This window comes from Cetorhinus maximus, chromosome 1, assembly GCF_964194155.1.
Source record: "Cetorhinus maximus chromosome 1, sCetMax3.hap1.1, whole genome shotgun sequence".
In the NCBI taxonomy this organism is placed as follows: Eukaryota; Metazoa; Chordata; class Chondrichthyes; order Lamniformes; family Cetorhinidae; genus Cetorhinus; species Cetorhinus maximus.
The window spans coordinates 208,582,044-208,598,557 of record NC_135879.1 but is presented as its reverse complement, the minus strand read 5'-3'; the positions used below and the strand labels follow the sequence as shown (position 1 = coordinate 208,598,557).

The 16,514-nt window shown below is 42.1% G+C and overlaps 1 protein-coding gene across 1 annotated transcript in view; it reads left to right on the top strand.

Annotated features, from left to right (window-relative positions):
* dcc (DCC netrin 1 receptor) overlaps nucleotides 1-15,225 on the top strand; it is a gene marked incomplete at its 5' end in the record, with an annotated part of 921,129 nt that extends 905,904 nt beyond the window's left edge. The window contains 2 exons of the mRNA XM_078539210.1: nucleotides 14,226-14,365; nucleotides 15,136-15,225. Coding sequence (XP_078395336.1) covers nucleotides 14,226-14,365; nucleotides 15,136-15,225 — 230 coding nt within the window. The remainder of the gene's footprint in view (nucleotides 1-14,225; nucleotides 14,366-15,135) is intronic.
* Nucleotides 15,226-16,514: the final 1,289 nt, after the last annotated feature.

Below are 16,514 nucleotides of genomic sequence, written 5' to 3'. Positions count from 1 at the left end.
CCAATCGGCCCATCGAGTCTGCTCCGCCATTCAATCATGGCTGATAGTTTCTCAACCCCACTCTCCCACCTTCACCCCATAACCTTTGATCCCCTTACCAATCAAGAACCTATCTATCTCGGTCTTAAATACATTCAGTGACCTGGCCTCCATAGCCTTCTGTGGCAACGAATTCCATAGATTCACCACTCTCTGGCTAAAGAAGTTTCTCCTCATCTCTGTTCTAAAAGGTCTTCCCTTTACTGTGCCCTCGGGTCCTAGTCTCTCCTACTAATGGAAATATCTTCCCCACGTCCACTCTATCCAGGCCTTTCAGTATTCTGTAAGTTTCAATCAGATCCCCCTCATCCTTCTAAACTCCATCGAGTATAGACCCAGAGTCCTCAAATGTTCTTTATTGCACGCATCTCTAATTTCCTGTTTAATGCCATTCCCAACATCACCACTACAGTTTGGGGGTCTATATACAACCCCATCTGATGTTTTTTGCCCCTTAGTGTTTCTCAGCTCTACCCATACAGATTCCACATCGTCGGAGCTAATATCTTTCCTTACTAATGCGTTAATTTCCTCTTTAACCAGCAATGCAACTCCACTGCCTTTTCCTTTTTGCCTCTCCTTCCTAAATACTGAATGCCCCTGGATGTTCAGTTCTAACCCCTGGTCACCCTGCAGCCATGTGTCTGTAATCCCGACTATATCATACCTGTTTACATCTATTTGCACGGTTAATTCATCCACTTTATTGTGAACGCTCCTCGCGTTAAGGCACAAAGCCTTAAGGCTTGTCTTTCTCACATTACTTGTCCCATTCCCATTATTTTTCACTGAGGCCCTGTTTGATTCTTGCCCTTGATTTCTCTGCCTATCACTTTTCTTATTCCCCTTTCTGTCTTTTGTTCTTGTCTTTGATTCCCCCTCCTCTGACTCTTTGCATAGGTTCCCATCCACCTGCCATTTTAGTTTAAACCCTCCCCAACCAATCTAACAAATATTCCCCCTAGGACATCAGTCCCGGTCCTGCCCAGGTGTAACCCGTCCAGTTTGTACTGGTCCCTCCTCCCCCAGAACCGGTCCCAATGTCTCAGGAATCTGAGACCATCCCCCTCACACCATCTCTTCAGCCACATATTCATCCGATATACCCAGCTATTTCTATTCTGACTAGCACTTGGCACTGTTAGTAATCCTGAGATCACTATCTTTGAGGTCCTGCTTTTCAACTCACTTCCTAATTGACAAGGACAGTGCTGTCCTTGTGAGTAATAGCTGCAGAATCCATAAAGTTGATCTATCTGCTGAGCCATCCTGTAGTGTATTTTCAAATAAACTGAATCTATGTATAGCTCACCAGACCTGTGTGTGAGATTGGTGATTTGTATAAAGTAGACATAGAAATGCAACAGATGCCACCTCTAAGAGCTGCGAGCAAGTGGAGGGAGTGGGCCTGGTAATGCAACCGGCCTCAGAGCAGTGAAGATGGAGGAGGCTCCAGAACACAGTTGAGTAGTGTTAAAAGAATAGACTTGCTACTGAAACTTTCCATCTCGCATTCACCAGGACAGGTGCAAAAATGGCAAATTTCAACGGGAGCTGCAATTTATACAGCATGAGAAAAGGATGCTGATTAATTGGCAAGTTGATTGTGATTGGTCGAGGCACTGCCAGGAAGAATGCAGCAGAAAACTATTGTTCCCCATGCTTTTGGTTAATTCAAAAAAGGAGCAATTCCTGGACATGTTATTTTTGCTTGCAGAGGACAGGTCCCTTTATATAAATACATGTAGCTTCTAGCAAGCATGAGTGAGCCACATCGCTCCTAACTGACAATCTTAACTTGGTTGTTAGTGTAATTCTTCGCACACTCGGGATTCTTCAGCAAGTGCTGCCCAATCGCAGAATCACATCTAATGTTAGATATTATGGTCTGATAAAAGCAAAATACTGCAGGTGCTGGAAATCTGAAATAAAAACAGAAAAAGATGGAAAAACTCAGCAACATCTATGGAGAGAGAAATAAAGTTAATGTTTCAAGTCCATATGACTCTTCCTGTGTTTTACAAGCATGGGCTAGTTGAGTACGGTCAGTACTCCACTTATTGTGAACAGCTGAAGGGACGTGCTGTTGGATACGCATGTGGCCTATGGCCTGCATACCTGGCACCGGCACTGAAATTCATATACTATATGATCCAATTATCAATCAGGCTCTCAATATGGGCTGCAGAGTGCCCGATCTGAAGGGCAACCCCCCCAAGCCTACAGGGAGGTCGCCAGCTTTTAATGACCACCACAGTAGCCAAGTCCACTAGCCAGAAAGTTGTTGGTAACCCCATCAGAGCCGGATCTCCCCATGTGTCGTTCAAACCACCCCTGCCTGTCATAGAGTCCCAGCCATGATGAGATGTGGTCCTCAAATGGCCATTAATTAGTCACTTAAGGTCTTTGATTGGCCTCCGGGTGGGAAGGACATTCTCCACCCTCTTCACCCCTGACTTGATCGGAAGGAATCAATAGTTGACAGGCTGTCCACTTCCTGCCTTCCCTCCTGATTTATTCACTTGATGGGCTGTGAATCTTGGGAATTCTCTGCTCCAGAAGGCTGTGGAGGCTCAGTCATTGAGTATATTCAAGGCAGGGATCGACAGACTTTTTTTTGACACCAAGGGATTCAAGGGATATTGGGATAGGGTGGGAAATTGGAGCTGTGGTAAAAGATTATCCATCCTTATTGAAGTAGGCTTCAGGTTCTCTTATGACCTGCTCCTGCTCTTATGACCTAATAAAGCAAATATAGCCTGTCATATGCAGTACAGGATATCCTGCATTGCCCGTATGCATGGGATCTATATAAAGAATCAATAGGCTTACACAGGGCAAGACATTTTATACTGCTTTTAGGCTTGCATCTTTTAAACTACTTTACATATCAGCTGTTTGCACCTACCTATGCTAAATCATGCAGCCAAGATTCAAATTTCTAATAAAAGCTTTTAGCAAAATAAAATTAAATCACACATTTTCTGCTGACTCTTTAGATGCTAATAGCAGTCAGTCTAGGCATTGTGTTTCAAAAGTTGGTCTGTCATTTTTCATCAAATTAAATCAAAAGGCTTTGGAAACCAAAGCAGAATATTTGTGGACTTGTGTTGCGATCTTTATCAAACATTTGTGGTTGTTTATTTATACAATATACTTATATAATACCTGTATACACAGTTGACTGTTAAATAAATACATTAATCTATTGCAATTATATTTATTAAGGAATAAAGTAGTATCTATGTCTGGATTCAGCTATTTTTAAGTTGCCTCTTCTGTTGTATTTCTATAATGGCACTATCAGCAGAGGCAGGGGAGATGTCAGCTGTGGCTCAGTTCATAGCACCCTCGCCTTTGAATCAGAGGGTTGTGGGTTCATGTCCCACTCCCGGAAAACCAAGAACTGTGATTGTACTCAAAAGAGTTGCAATCTGTGACTGTTGATAACTCGAAAGAATATCACCAGAGGCAGGCCTGCTCCCATGACAAGATGTAATAAAGACAAGAAGGCACAAGTGCCTTCAGTGATATAAAGATTTATCTGAGGAAGTTCCACACAGCTAGCATGGCAGAAAATCTGTAGTCTTATAAAAATCCTACAAAGTTTGAAGAAATTAGTTGTAAATCAGCACAGGTTTGGGGGATTCTCCTCCACGATGCAGCCTGAGGGGACGAAAGGGGACTTTAATTACCTGTACATAGGCTGGGATAGTGGTAGCGTAAGGGGCAGTGAGGTACAAGCATTTCCAGATTGTGTTCAGGAGAATTTCCTACAGCAGTATGTGTCCAGTCCAACAAGAAAGGAGGCACTGCTGGACCTGGTTCTTGGAAATAAGCTGGGCCAAGTAGGTCAAGTGACAGTTGGGGAATATTTAGGGGACAGTTTTTTGTTATTCATCCATGGGATGTGGGGTTCACTGGCTGGGCCAGCATTTATTGCCCATCCCTAGTTGCCCTTAAGAAGGTGGTGGTGAGCTGACTTCTTGAACGACTGCAGTCCATGTGGTGTAGGTACACCCACAGTGCTGTTAGGAAGGGAGTTCCAGGATTTTGACCTGGCAACAATGAAGGAATGGTGATATATTTCCAAGTCAGGATGGTGAGTGACTTGGAGGGGAACTTCCAGGTGGTGGTGTTCCCATCTATCTGCTGCCCTTGTCCTTCTAGATGGTAGTGGTCATGGGTTTGGAAGGTGCTGTTGAAGGAGCCTTGGTGAATTATATCATAGGTTTAGGATGACAGTGGAAAATGACATTGGTCAATCCAGAGAAAGAATAATCAACTGGCAGAGAGCGAACTTCAATGGGGCAAGAACAGAGCTAGGCCGGATAGGTTGGAACCAAAGGTTGGTGGGATAAACAGTAGCTGAAGAATGGGCTACCTTCAAAGTGGAGATGGTTTGGGCACAATCAAAAGGGAAGGGTAGGACAAACAAATCTAGAGCTCCCTGGATGACAAAGGAGATAAAAATTAAGTTAAAGAAGAAAAAGTGTGCTTACGACAGTGTCAGGTAGCAAATACAATTGAGAACCAAGCTGAGTACAGAAGGTTCAGAAGGGATGTGAAAAAGCAAATACGAGAAGCAAAGAGGGATTATGATAAAGGACTGGCAACTAATATAAAAGGAATTCCCAAAGTATTCTATAAGCACATCAATAGTGAAAGGGTAGTAAAAGGAGGAGTGGGCCAATGAGGGACCAAAAAGGGGATTTACACATAGAGGCAAGAGGCATTGCTGAGGTGTTAAATGAATAGTTTGCATCTGTCTTTACCTACGAGTCAGATGCTGTCCAGGCCATGGTGACAGAGGAGGAAACTCAATCACTAGAAGGGTTTAACATTGATAAGGAGGAGTTATTGGATAAACGGTTGGCACTTAAAGTCGATAAGGCACCAGGACCAGATGAGATGTATCCAAGAATATTGAAGGAAGTGAGAATGGAAATTGCAAGAGCACTGACAATAATCTTTCAATGCTCCCTGGATTCGGGGTGCCGGAGGACTGGAGAATTGCAAATGCTACGCCCTTGTTCAAAAGAGGTTGTAAAAATCTGCCCTGCAATTACAGACCAGTCAGTTTAACTTTGGTGGTGGGGAAACTTCTAGAAACAATTATTTGGGATAGAATTAATAATCAAATAAAAAATCGTGGATTGATTCAGAAGAGTCAGCATGGATTTGTTAAAGGAAAATCATGTCTAACTAACTTGCTGAAGTTTTTTGAAGAGGTAACAGAGATGGTTGATGAGGCCAAGGTCGTTGATGTGTTGTATATGGACTTCCAAAAGGCATTCAATACAGTGCCACACAACAGACTTGAGAGGAAAGTTATGGGTCTTGGAATAAAAGGGACAGTTAAAACGTGGATACAAAATTGGCTGAGGGATAGGAAACAGAGATTAATGATTAATAGGCATTTTTCGGGCTGGAAGAAAGTTTGTAGTGGAGATCCCCAGGGGTCGGTATTGGGACCCTTGCTCTTCCTGATATATATAAATGATCTAGATCTTGGTGTGCAGGGGACAATTTCAAAATTAGCGGATGACACAAAACTTGGGAGAATTGTAAACTGTGAGGAGGAGAGTGTAGAACTTCAAAAGGACATTGACATATTGGTGGAGGGGGCAGATAGGTGAAGTTCAATGCGGGAGAACTAAGAGATGATACACTTTGGTACAAAGAACATGGAGAGACAGTATAACATAAAGAATACTATTCTAAAGGGTTGTGCAGGGGCAGAGAGACCTGGGTGTATATGTACATAAGTCATTAAAAGTGGCAGGACAGGTAGAGAAAGCTGTTTCTAAAGCATACCGTATTCTAGGCTTCATTAATAGGGGCAGAGAGTACAAGAGCAGGGAGGTTATGATGAACTTATATAAGATATTCGTTAGGCCTCAGCTGGAGTATTGTGTACAGTTCTGGGTGCCACATTATAGGAAGGATGTGAATGTACTGGAGAGAGTGCAGAAGAGGTTTGTGAGAATGGTTCCAGGGATGAGATACTTCAGTTATGAAGAAAGATTGGAGAATTTAGGACTGTTTTCCTTGGAGAGGAGAAGGCTAAGAGGAGACTTGATAGAAGTTTTCAAAATCATGAGGAGCCTGGACAGAATAGATAGGGAGAAACTGTTCCTGTTCGTAAATGGATCGAGAGCCAGCGGGCACAGTTTTTAAGTATTTTGCAAAAGAAGCAAATGTGAGGTGAGAAAAATCTTTTTCACACAGCAAGTAGTTAGGGTTTGGAATGCACTGCCTAGAAGTCTGGTGGAGGCAGGTTCAATTGAGACTTTCAAGAGGGCATTGGATGACTATTTAAACAAAAATAATGTGCAGGGTTACGGGGAAAATGAAGGAGATTGTCACTAAGTTAAAATGCTCAGAGAGCCAGTGCAGACACAATGGGCCAAATGGCTTCCTTCTATACCGTAACAATTCTATGATTCTGTGAAATTGAGCTGAGCATGAGGGAAAATTCATGGATGGAATATCCTCCCTTCCTCCTGTTATGTCTTCTGAGTTAGAAACAATCAACTTTAGACTCAAAATGCTGGAGCTTCATCAAGTGTACTTCTTGCTGCTCTCCATGTGGCTAGTTGGCTGCTACACTGATACATTGTTACTCGGCACATGACTGCAGTGCGACAGTGAATATTGCACCCCAGGATATATATTTACATAACAATTAGTTCCTTGCTCTTAACAAATAATATAACAATATAACAGCCCTCACAAGGACCACTGTTGACCATTCCATCCCCACTACACGGAAGTATTTCAAGGAGTGGAATTCAGGTCCTCAGAGGACTTCTCTTCCATTCCCACCAAATCCTGTTGTTTCCTGAGTCTATCATTTGGAAGCTGGTAGCTGTAGGATAAAGCATTAAAGGCTTGGACATATCATACAGGTAATGCAAAAACTCCTGAAGGTCCTGGTCTCAGCTGAAACCTTCATTATGACACAAGAATACAAGCAATAGGAGCAGGAATAGGCCATTCAGCCCTTGAGCCTGCTCCACCACTCAATAAGATCATGGCTGATCTGATTGTGGCCTCAACTCCACTTTCCTGTCTGTCCCCATAGCCCTTAACTCCCTTGTCGATCAAAAATCTATCTAACTCAGCCTTGGTATATTTAATGACATAGCCTCCACTGCTCTCTGGGGAAGAGAATTCCACAGACTAATGACACTCAGAGAAAATTGCCGAGTAGGTGCCGCTGCTGGAAAATGCGACCTCAGAACCCATTTTTCACCCCAATGTTGGGGTCCCACTCAACTGATCATCAGCCTGTTAACTTTGTTTCTCAATCTCCAGAGATGCTGCCAGACCTGCTGAATATTTTCAGCATTTTCTCTTTTTATTTCAGATTTCCAGCATCTGGGGTACTTTGCTTTGTCGAACAATGTTATTGTTGATTTGACGTATTAGTCATGGTCCAATCACATGGTCTGATCACATGACTTTCACAAAGTCAGTCATTATGACATCAGAAGAGGGCTCAGATAAAAGACAGTTAGCTTCATTATTTAGATATCATAACAATAGTCTGACCTTTCCTAAATGCCTGCTAATTTGCCCATTGAAGCCATTGACAGTGCCTTCAAGAAAATCTTTACTTTTTTTTCAAAGCGTAAATTAAATGCTTCACTGCAACTTTGGAATTATCTTTCTTGAAATGTAATATTTTCCACTGACGTTATAAGTATACTCTGCATTCAATGGATTTCTTTGATATGCAACATTTAATCTGACTACTTATCCTCTGTCAGCAGAATGGCTACTGAATGAAGAAATACAACTTTTTAAATTCACCATACATTCTAGTGTGGTGTCAAGTCTGTGATCATGATTAAATGTGCTTTATCCACCATAATTATAACAGATTACCAGAATAATGTTGCATTTTAGTCAATACTGCTTGTTGGAAATTTTGTGGTGTTGTCGGTATAATCAATATGGTAATAGATACATGCTGCTCTGGTGAAGTGAAAGACACTTACTGTGGCTGCACATCAGTTCTTATAAAACGAATATGGTATATTCCAGTCTACAGTGTATTCTGAATAATGATATCAACAATTAAGCCCCAGTTTAAGACTGAGACTGGGGAAAACCACGTTTAGAGCAGGATATTGGTAAATTGAACAAATTATTGCTGTGAGTTACCACATGCAGTTCAAGCTTGTCTCTGACCTATGGGAAGTGAAAACACATGAGTAGAAACTGCGAATGCAAAGTCTTTTGCCCCCCGGGCTGCCAGCAACAGTGCCCTGGAGAACATTCCTCCATTTCTGGAGGTTCCTGGACAATCCAAGAGGGTTGGCATACCCTAAATGAAACATAGAGTCCAAACTTTGGGATGCCTCTGTCTATGTAATAAGGCAGCTCATTGTAGCTCATTGGGGTTTTCTCACTTCATACTGGCAACCTCCCTTTTAGTGGTGGGAATCCTATTATATGGAATAATGGCCGACCCAGGCAAGTGATGTGGGGTTAGGATGGATCCAGAAGCATGGGCAGAATTTCCATTTTCATTGGAGCTCCCCTCCAAAGAAGAGAAACCTGGTGGCATCCCTGTCACCTATTCCTGGTTATTACACGTTGCTGTGGTATTTGTAGGCAGTGTTGCCTATACAGGCCAGCTGTCCTGTTTATTCCACTATCAACTTGGACAGTTCTTTGTCAAATGACAAGCAAAATCCACAGCCAAAATTTTATTTTTTGGAAGTAATAATAGTGACTTTTGAAAGACTCCATATGCGTCATCTTAATCATGCTCAGTTGTTTTAGTGCTACCGATTGGATAAAATGTAGATGCCACCAATTGCAATTCACAGTGATGAGTATATGTTTTTGCCCTGTGGGATCCGAGCATCACTTTTGCTGATGGAGTCCAGGAAATTCAGGGACATGATCTTGTCCGGTCCTTGCTGGAATTTTTCTGCACATGATTTTCATTCTAGTTAACGCCACCCTGATTACTAATACCCATCTTGTGTGAGAACTTGATTTTGTTAAGGCCTAAATAGTTGCTAATCATAGTTGTGATTCCCCATTCTTAACAGTGGGATCCTGCTATGCCCTCAGCCTGCCCATTTGTAGTGGATGCAAAGAAACACGCTGTGTACAAAGGAGTTCTTAGAGAGGCATTTGTAATTACGTTTTCCTATCTTCAATTCTAACGGCGTTTTTATGTTTCTTTTCTCCCATGATGTTTCTTTTCTTGCTCTTTTTGTGTTGTTTGAACATGGTCAGGGTGTCTCTATGGAAATAAAACATCCGGATGTTGTTTGTAAAATTTCTGGGAAGCCCACTGTCTTTGGAACATCAAAAAGTGATCAGCAGGACAGAAACAAAGGGGCATATATAGAACCATAGAACTGTAGGACACTACAGCACAGAAAACAGGCCATTCGGCCCTTCTAGTCTGTGCCGAAATATTATTCCGCTAGTCCCATTGACCTGCACCTAGTCCATAACCCTCCAGACCTCTCCCATCCATGTATCTATCTAATTTATTCTTAAAACTTAAGAGTGAGCCCACATTTACCACGTCAGATGGTAGCTCGTTCCACACTCTCACCACTCTCTGAGTGAAGAAGTTCCCCCTAATGTTCCCCCTAAACCTTTCCCCTTTCACCCTAAAGCCATGTCCTCTCGTGTTTATTTCTCCTAATCTAAGTGGAAAGAGCCTACTCGCATTTACTCTGTCTATACCCCTCACAATTTTGTAAACTTCCATCAAATCTCCCCTCATTCTTCTACGCTCCAAGGAATAAAGTCCTAACCTGTTTAATCTTTCCCTGTAACTCAACTCCTTAAGACCTGGCAACATCCTAGTAAATCTTCTCTGCACTCTCTCAATCTTACTGATATCCTTCCTGTAGTTAGGCGACCAGAACTGCACACAATACTCCAAAGTTGGCCTCACCAATATCTTATACAACCTCACCATAAAATCCCAACTCCTATACTCAATACTTTGATTTATGAAGGCCAGTATGCCAAAAGCTTTCTTTACAACCTTGTCTACCTGTGACGCCACTTTCAGGGAATTATGTATCTGAACTCCCAGATCCCTTTGTTCCTCCGCAATCCTCAGTGCCCTACCATTTACTTTGTATGTCCTACCTTGGTTTGACCTTCCAAAATGTAACACCTCACACTTTTCTGCATTAAATTCCATCTGCCATTTTCTGGCCCATTTTTCCAGTTGGTCCAGATCTCTCTGCAAGCTTTGAAAGCCTTCCTCGCTGTCCACTATGCCTCCAATCTTAGTGTCATCAGCAAACTTGCTGATCCAATTCACCACATTATCATCCAAATCATTGATATAGACAACAAACAACAATGGTCCCAGTACAGATCCCTGAGGCACACCACTAGTCACAGACCTCCAGTCTGAGAAGCAATCATCCACTACCACTCTGTCTTCTCCCACACAGCCAATTTCGAATCCAGTTTACAACCTCTCCATGGATACCAAGTGTCTGAACCTTCTGAACTAACCTCCCATGTGGGACCTTGTCAAAGGCCTTACTAAAGTCCATGTAGACAACATCCACAGCCTTTCCTTCATCTATTTTCTTGGTAACCTCCTTGAAAAACTCTACAAGGTTCGTTAAACACAACCTATCACGCACAAAGCCATGCTGACTATCCTTAATCAGCCCTTGGCTGTCCAAATAATTATATATCCGATCTCTCAGAACACCTTCCAATAATTTACCTACTACTGACGTCAGGCTCACTGCCTGTAATTACCTGGTTTACTTTTGGAGCCTTTTTTAAACAACGGAACAACATGAGCTACCCTCATGGCTGTTATACCCATACAAGGGCTGTTACAAAGCACTCATTGTATCTCAGGGAGCAATATAGCATTATGTCATCAATTTTATCTGCTAATCATGGCATCCTTTCCTGGTAATAGCCAAGAGCAATTGACTCTGCATCTCTGGGACCAGCACAAAGCTGTGCCATCACCTGTATACCTCATATTACTTTGGCTGCGGTCTTCACAGACATCCTTCCATGTAAGACCATGGAAGAAAGTCACATACGTGTCAGACAGTTGACTGATGCATTGCTTGGCAGTCCCAGCACTTTGGGCCGGATTTTTTGCCCCCCAATGGACATGTGGATTGGGTTGTGAAACATTGAGCTTAGTTATTTTTGCTGGAGAAAACTATTTTCCTCTGCCTTCCCGACCCCACACCATTTTCGTGTGGCCTTTTCACGAGTTGGGAAGGCCCTGGATGCAAAATGCATAAGCACCTCTTCCAATGTTGAGATCCCCGCATCTCCTCCCACAAACTACTTTCATGTGCTGGTGTGGGCCGTGAAAGCCCTGAAAAAACACTCCTGCATGAAGAGCTGTGACTACTCAGGGCAGCCTGCTGAGGAGTCAGGAACATTCTGACAGGTAAGTGTAAAATATTTTTGACACCTTCAAATGTTACCGAGATGCTGCTTTTGTAATGTAGGTATGTTTTTAATGCAGTGATTCATCATAGGGATCTGTCCTGCAAAAGTAAGTTGACCCTTATATTGGCCAGCATTGTATAACTGTTTTCAAGCATTACAGTATTTTTTCCAATTGTCAAAAGTGCCATAATGCATTAAAACATGTAAAAAAAATTGCCCTGTCATATTTTGTGCTGTGCAACTCCAGCTGTAAAAATAAACGTACTTTTGAAAGTTGAAAGAAATCTCTGCACCTGCACCCCTCCATTGATTGACAGGTACTCCACTTTAAAATGGAAATGGGACACCATTCTGTTCTGACAGTTTCAGGCAATGGAGCTGGAAGTTTTAATAATGATAGCTGTAGCTATTATGAAGGCTTGTACAGGTTTCAAAAGCTGTAATGGCTTCAGCTCACCAGGTGACCTATTGATCTAAGAGGGTTTGAAACATTTAAGGGCGTGTAATAACAGAAAATGCCTCTGAAGTATTTTCTTGTTTGTTTACAAACCTAATAGGAATTTGAGAGTTTACAATCGATTTTGCACAGGAGTAGTTTTATTTCTAGTATCAATGATAGTGTGTTTCAGTTATAGATTGTTAGCGGTTTAATTTCTTTCCAATGATTTTAAAATAATTCCCATTACTACTGCATAGCTCCTGAGGACTGTACATAGTGCATGCAGAGTGAGTGGCTATGGAAGATAAATGGGGTGTGGAGGTGCATGGGTAATCTGAGGTGGCATGGACAATCTGAGGAGGCATGGGGTGGCATGGCTGATCGGAGGGAGCATGGAAGATGTGTGGGGATGGTGAAGCGGGTGAGGGGTGTGGTTTTTAGGGTCCTTTAGACTATATTGGGAGCTGGGAGCTGGGCTGTTGTGTTGGAGAACCGAGGTGGGCCTTCTAACCAGCCTGCCTCCCCATGCACACTCCTCACACACTGCATTATGACTCACAAAATGCACTACAAACCCAACCCCTGTGTGAAAGACAAAAATCACAGGCAAAGTCACACATGGGTCGGGTGTGCATTTTGGAACGCGCCAAGATGCACAGGTTGGGTTTTCCTGAGCCAAGTAAAAATCGACACCTTTAATTTCCTGCCCAGTTGAATAGCAACAGGAGCTTGAACATCACACCATTCTATTTGTTAAAATAGAGGGATCATTGATGGCAGCATGTGGCTTTCCGGGCAGTAGCTTCATCTGCCACCAGCACTCATTACTTTTCGCTTGTGTGATGTGACTTTACCTGTGCTACCACCTGACTCTAACTTTGGCATGCTTGCAAACCTTAGTCAGGAGGACACAGGGTGCACGAGGTATTGTTTTGACCAGAGAATTGTGGGGAGGCTCTTGCTGCAGGTCTAAAATGAAAGAAAATGAATGAAATTTGGAATACTGGCTCCAAAACATTCAAACCAAGCCTACACCATCCCAAATGCATGTGATGGTTATGCGCTAGTGTGCATGCTTTTGGGGTAGTGCATGAGGCGAAACAGATACATGACTGAATAGAGTTATCCTGAGCTGAGGGGGAGGCCTGCCACTCCATCTTCGCTTTTGCCCCTTATATGGAAGAATGTCTACGATTGCCTCCACCGCGTTAATGAAAGAATTACAATTTCTGAGCCATCCTTCAGTTCAGCTATGTTCTCTTTTATTCTGTGCCTTCTTGCCATATAAGCATAGAATAAGCCTGCACATATTGTAAATTGTAACAGCATATAGCCAGTAATAGGCATTTGCTGAACCTGCAGCTTACGTTGTGTGTCATGCATCATGTAGCACTTTGAAGATAAAGTATAAAGGTAATCAATTTAAAATTGCAACTTGAATGTATTCCCTGCTAGAGTATGAGTATTTACAGTAAGAAATGAAAAAAGTTATATTGCTTTGTGAAGACTTGGCATGTAAAAAATAGGACAACGGGTAACTTTGTGGCATATTGAGCCATCCAGTAGGTATATGGAAATGTTGTGTGGTCTTACCATGACAATTTCAATCAAATGTGCCATCTTCTTCCATACCTGTTTCTGGGGTGGGTGGAAGGGAGGGGGCGGTGGCAATTTTAATCCTATCCACCTGGTTTAAAATCACCAAGGTAGTGCACCCACTCTGACATCTTCGGAAGCTGATCATTTCTGATTTTAACTTGCTCAGTGGAGCCCAAATCCGGCAGAGCCGTTTTTAAACATATGCAAGTGGGTCCCAATGACATAGTAGGAGCCAGACTACAATTTGAACTTGGCGGCCTCTGCAGAAAGCTGCAAGTAGCTTTCAGGCCCACAAGTAAAGCTCAAGCCTCTCCTACCATGGAATCTGCCCGCCTTCCAGTGTGAGATCCCAGTGGGACAGCCCCTGAAGCCATTCCCATCATTGACCTGGTCTCAGTGGGTGGCCTCTGGGCCATGCAATTTTCTACAGTGGGCGGACTGTGCCGGGCATACAGAAATGCTCTGGGTGAAGTCTCTGTGACAAACAGGGCAAACTACTCCACAATCCACCTCGTGTAGGGGTACCCCTGATTCATCTGGCTTGTGCACTCTACTGGTCCATACTTGCACATTTTGCAAGTTTCCATCTATAAGAGGGATGCCTCACAAATTATATTTTATAAGTATGTAATTATTTTATAAAAATGCATTGCCTAACTGGCAATCAAGAGTTATATGTCATTTAACTTTGGTATTTTGTGGGTTTTGATCACAGGTACTAATCTTACGCTGAGTCATGGTAAGACGGCCTCACTGGGACTGGCTGGAAAAGCGAGATCTCCGCTGCTTCCTGTTTCTGTCCCAACAGCCCCAGAGGTCACAGAGGAGAGCCACAGGACAGAGGACCAATCTAATGTAAGGTCAATAGAATTAGTTACATTTTAAAAGCAAAATTGCTGATACTGGAAGAATTGTTGTATCATATGTTGGCAGTATTTTCCTTTCAGTAAGATTACAATTGGTATCAATGAAGTCAACATACTGTCAGCAGGATGAAATTTCTCTGCTGTTGTTTTATTCATACAAACACAATAGAGGCAAATTTAGCAATACCAGGCAAGCTGGAATAGAATATATGGTAACTGAAGGTAGGAACTTGTTTGACCGACCAGACTACAAATTTAGTGCTTATTTCTGTTCAATCAGAGTTTAAAACACTGTCACATTTCAAATATATATATTTTGTAACGCTAAACCTGACCGATAGCAAGTTTACCTGAGATTGACTCCGGATTACATCTCAGGATGATCCAAATAACAGTCTAGATTCAGTGGACTCCTTCCTGTAGTTGATGTTACCATGTCAACTTGCCATTGTTCAGAACTCCTGATATTTCACATTTTATACAAATGGCATCACAGAAGTACCTGAAAATATTATTTTAAAAAAGTCAAAATGGTGAATAGTGCAAATCGTATTTTCATTTTATGTTACACTATAATTTGAATTCTGAACTTGGTTACACTCTGAGAGTGTTAAGTCAGTCGCAAAGTAAGTATTAAACTGCATTTAGAATAGTCCTGAAAGTGTTTTTGAGAGACCCTTTAATCATACTGTTTTGTCTTTTCCATACTTCAAAATGTCTGCACAGTGTAAAACATGGTTGTCATGTTTCCTCATTCAGGTATATGAGCAAGATGACCTGAGTGAGCAAATGGCCAGTCTGGAGGGCCTAATGAAGCAGCTGAATGCCATCACAGGCTCGGCATTCTAACCATCACCTGCTAGAGACAAATCAACCAGGAGCCAGGCAGCATGCCAGTATTTATGTACTGACCTTGGGGCACGTAGTGTGCACTCTCTTCAACACTTTCAGTTCAAACAAGGAAATTCCTCAAAAGGACATTGTTCTGTTGGCAACTGTTCCATTGCTCATCTGTATATACACACTGTCTTAGAGTAACACACTGGAATTTTGTGGTTGAGTATTTCACTTGCAACTAGGCAGCTCTTCCAGAGAAGTTTCTAACTTTGAGCAGGAATGGGGTCAGGGGGTGGGGTGGGGCGGGGGGAATTACAATAGCAGTAAAATGGAGTTGGTGAGCATGCTCTATCAGTGATCCAATACATTTTGGGAAAATGCTTCCTCCGCATCTCAGACAATAAAATACTTGTAAAATGGAGTCTGTAAACACACTCCATTAGTGGCCCAATTTGGCTTGTGGCGGGTAAGGCTGTGGTTTTTAGACAAGAAGTCTCAAGCGATGCCGGATGCCATGCACAATAGGAAAAACAATTGAGCACTTTGATACTGGCACATAAATATTGATTGTTTAAAAAGAACATAGGCTGTGTTAGGGGGGCATGAGTATAAGGCAATATTTTAAATAATTCACAGTGGTTTGTCAGCTTACATTTAAAGGATTCATTCAGTGATCAGAGTGCAAGCCTCAGACAGTATCATTAAAAGCACACTGCAGGCCATGAAGGATCAAAACTTCTGTTCAGTTTTGGTATGTGCTCATCCCTGAAGATCATGTTCGTGACCCTGTTTAAAATGAAACCATCATGGATGCTTTATTGATCTTTGAAGGAACCATTTGTTTTTTTTCTTTTACCCATTTGATAAAAGAGAAGGTAATTAAAGCTGAAGGTGCAGATGTAACAAGCTGTTCAGAATTCTTGAGCACTCTGTGCTACATTATCTTAATGGGGACGAAAGACACATTATCTAATTTTTGATGTTGTTGGACATATTGCCATGATGGATTCATTATTCAACAATGGATTCTTTGACAATTAATTACACTTACTACATAATTTGATCACGAAAATGTAACGGTCAAGGTTTTGGCATTTTTTATAGTATCCAATTGCATCACATTGTGTGCCAACAGGTCAAGCATTTAAGGTTGCAGATTTACTGTGGCAACTCTTAGGCCAAGAATCACAGCAGTAAAGCCTGTCATCTGTTGCAGTTCCTCTCAAGTATTGCTGCTGTACTTTGTTTGCCTTTTATATGCGCAAAAGAGCAGCAACAAATAAACTGCAGAACAATGTATA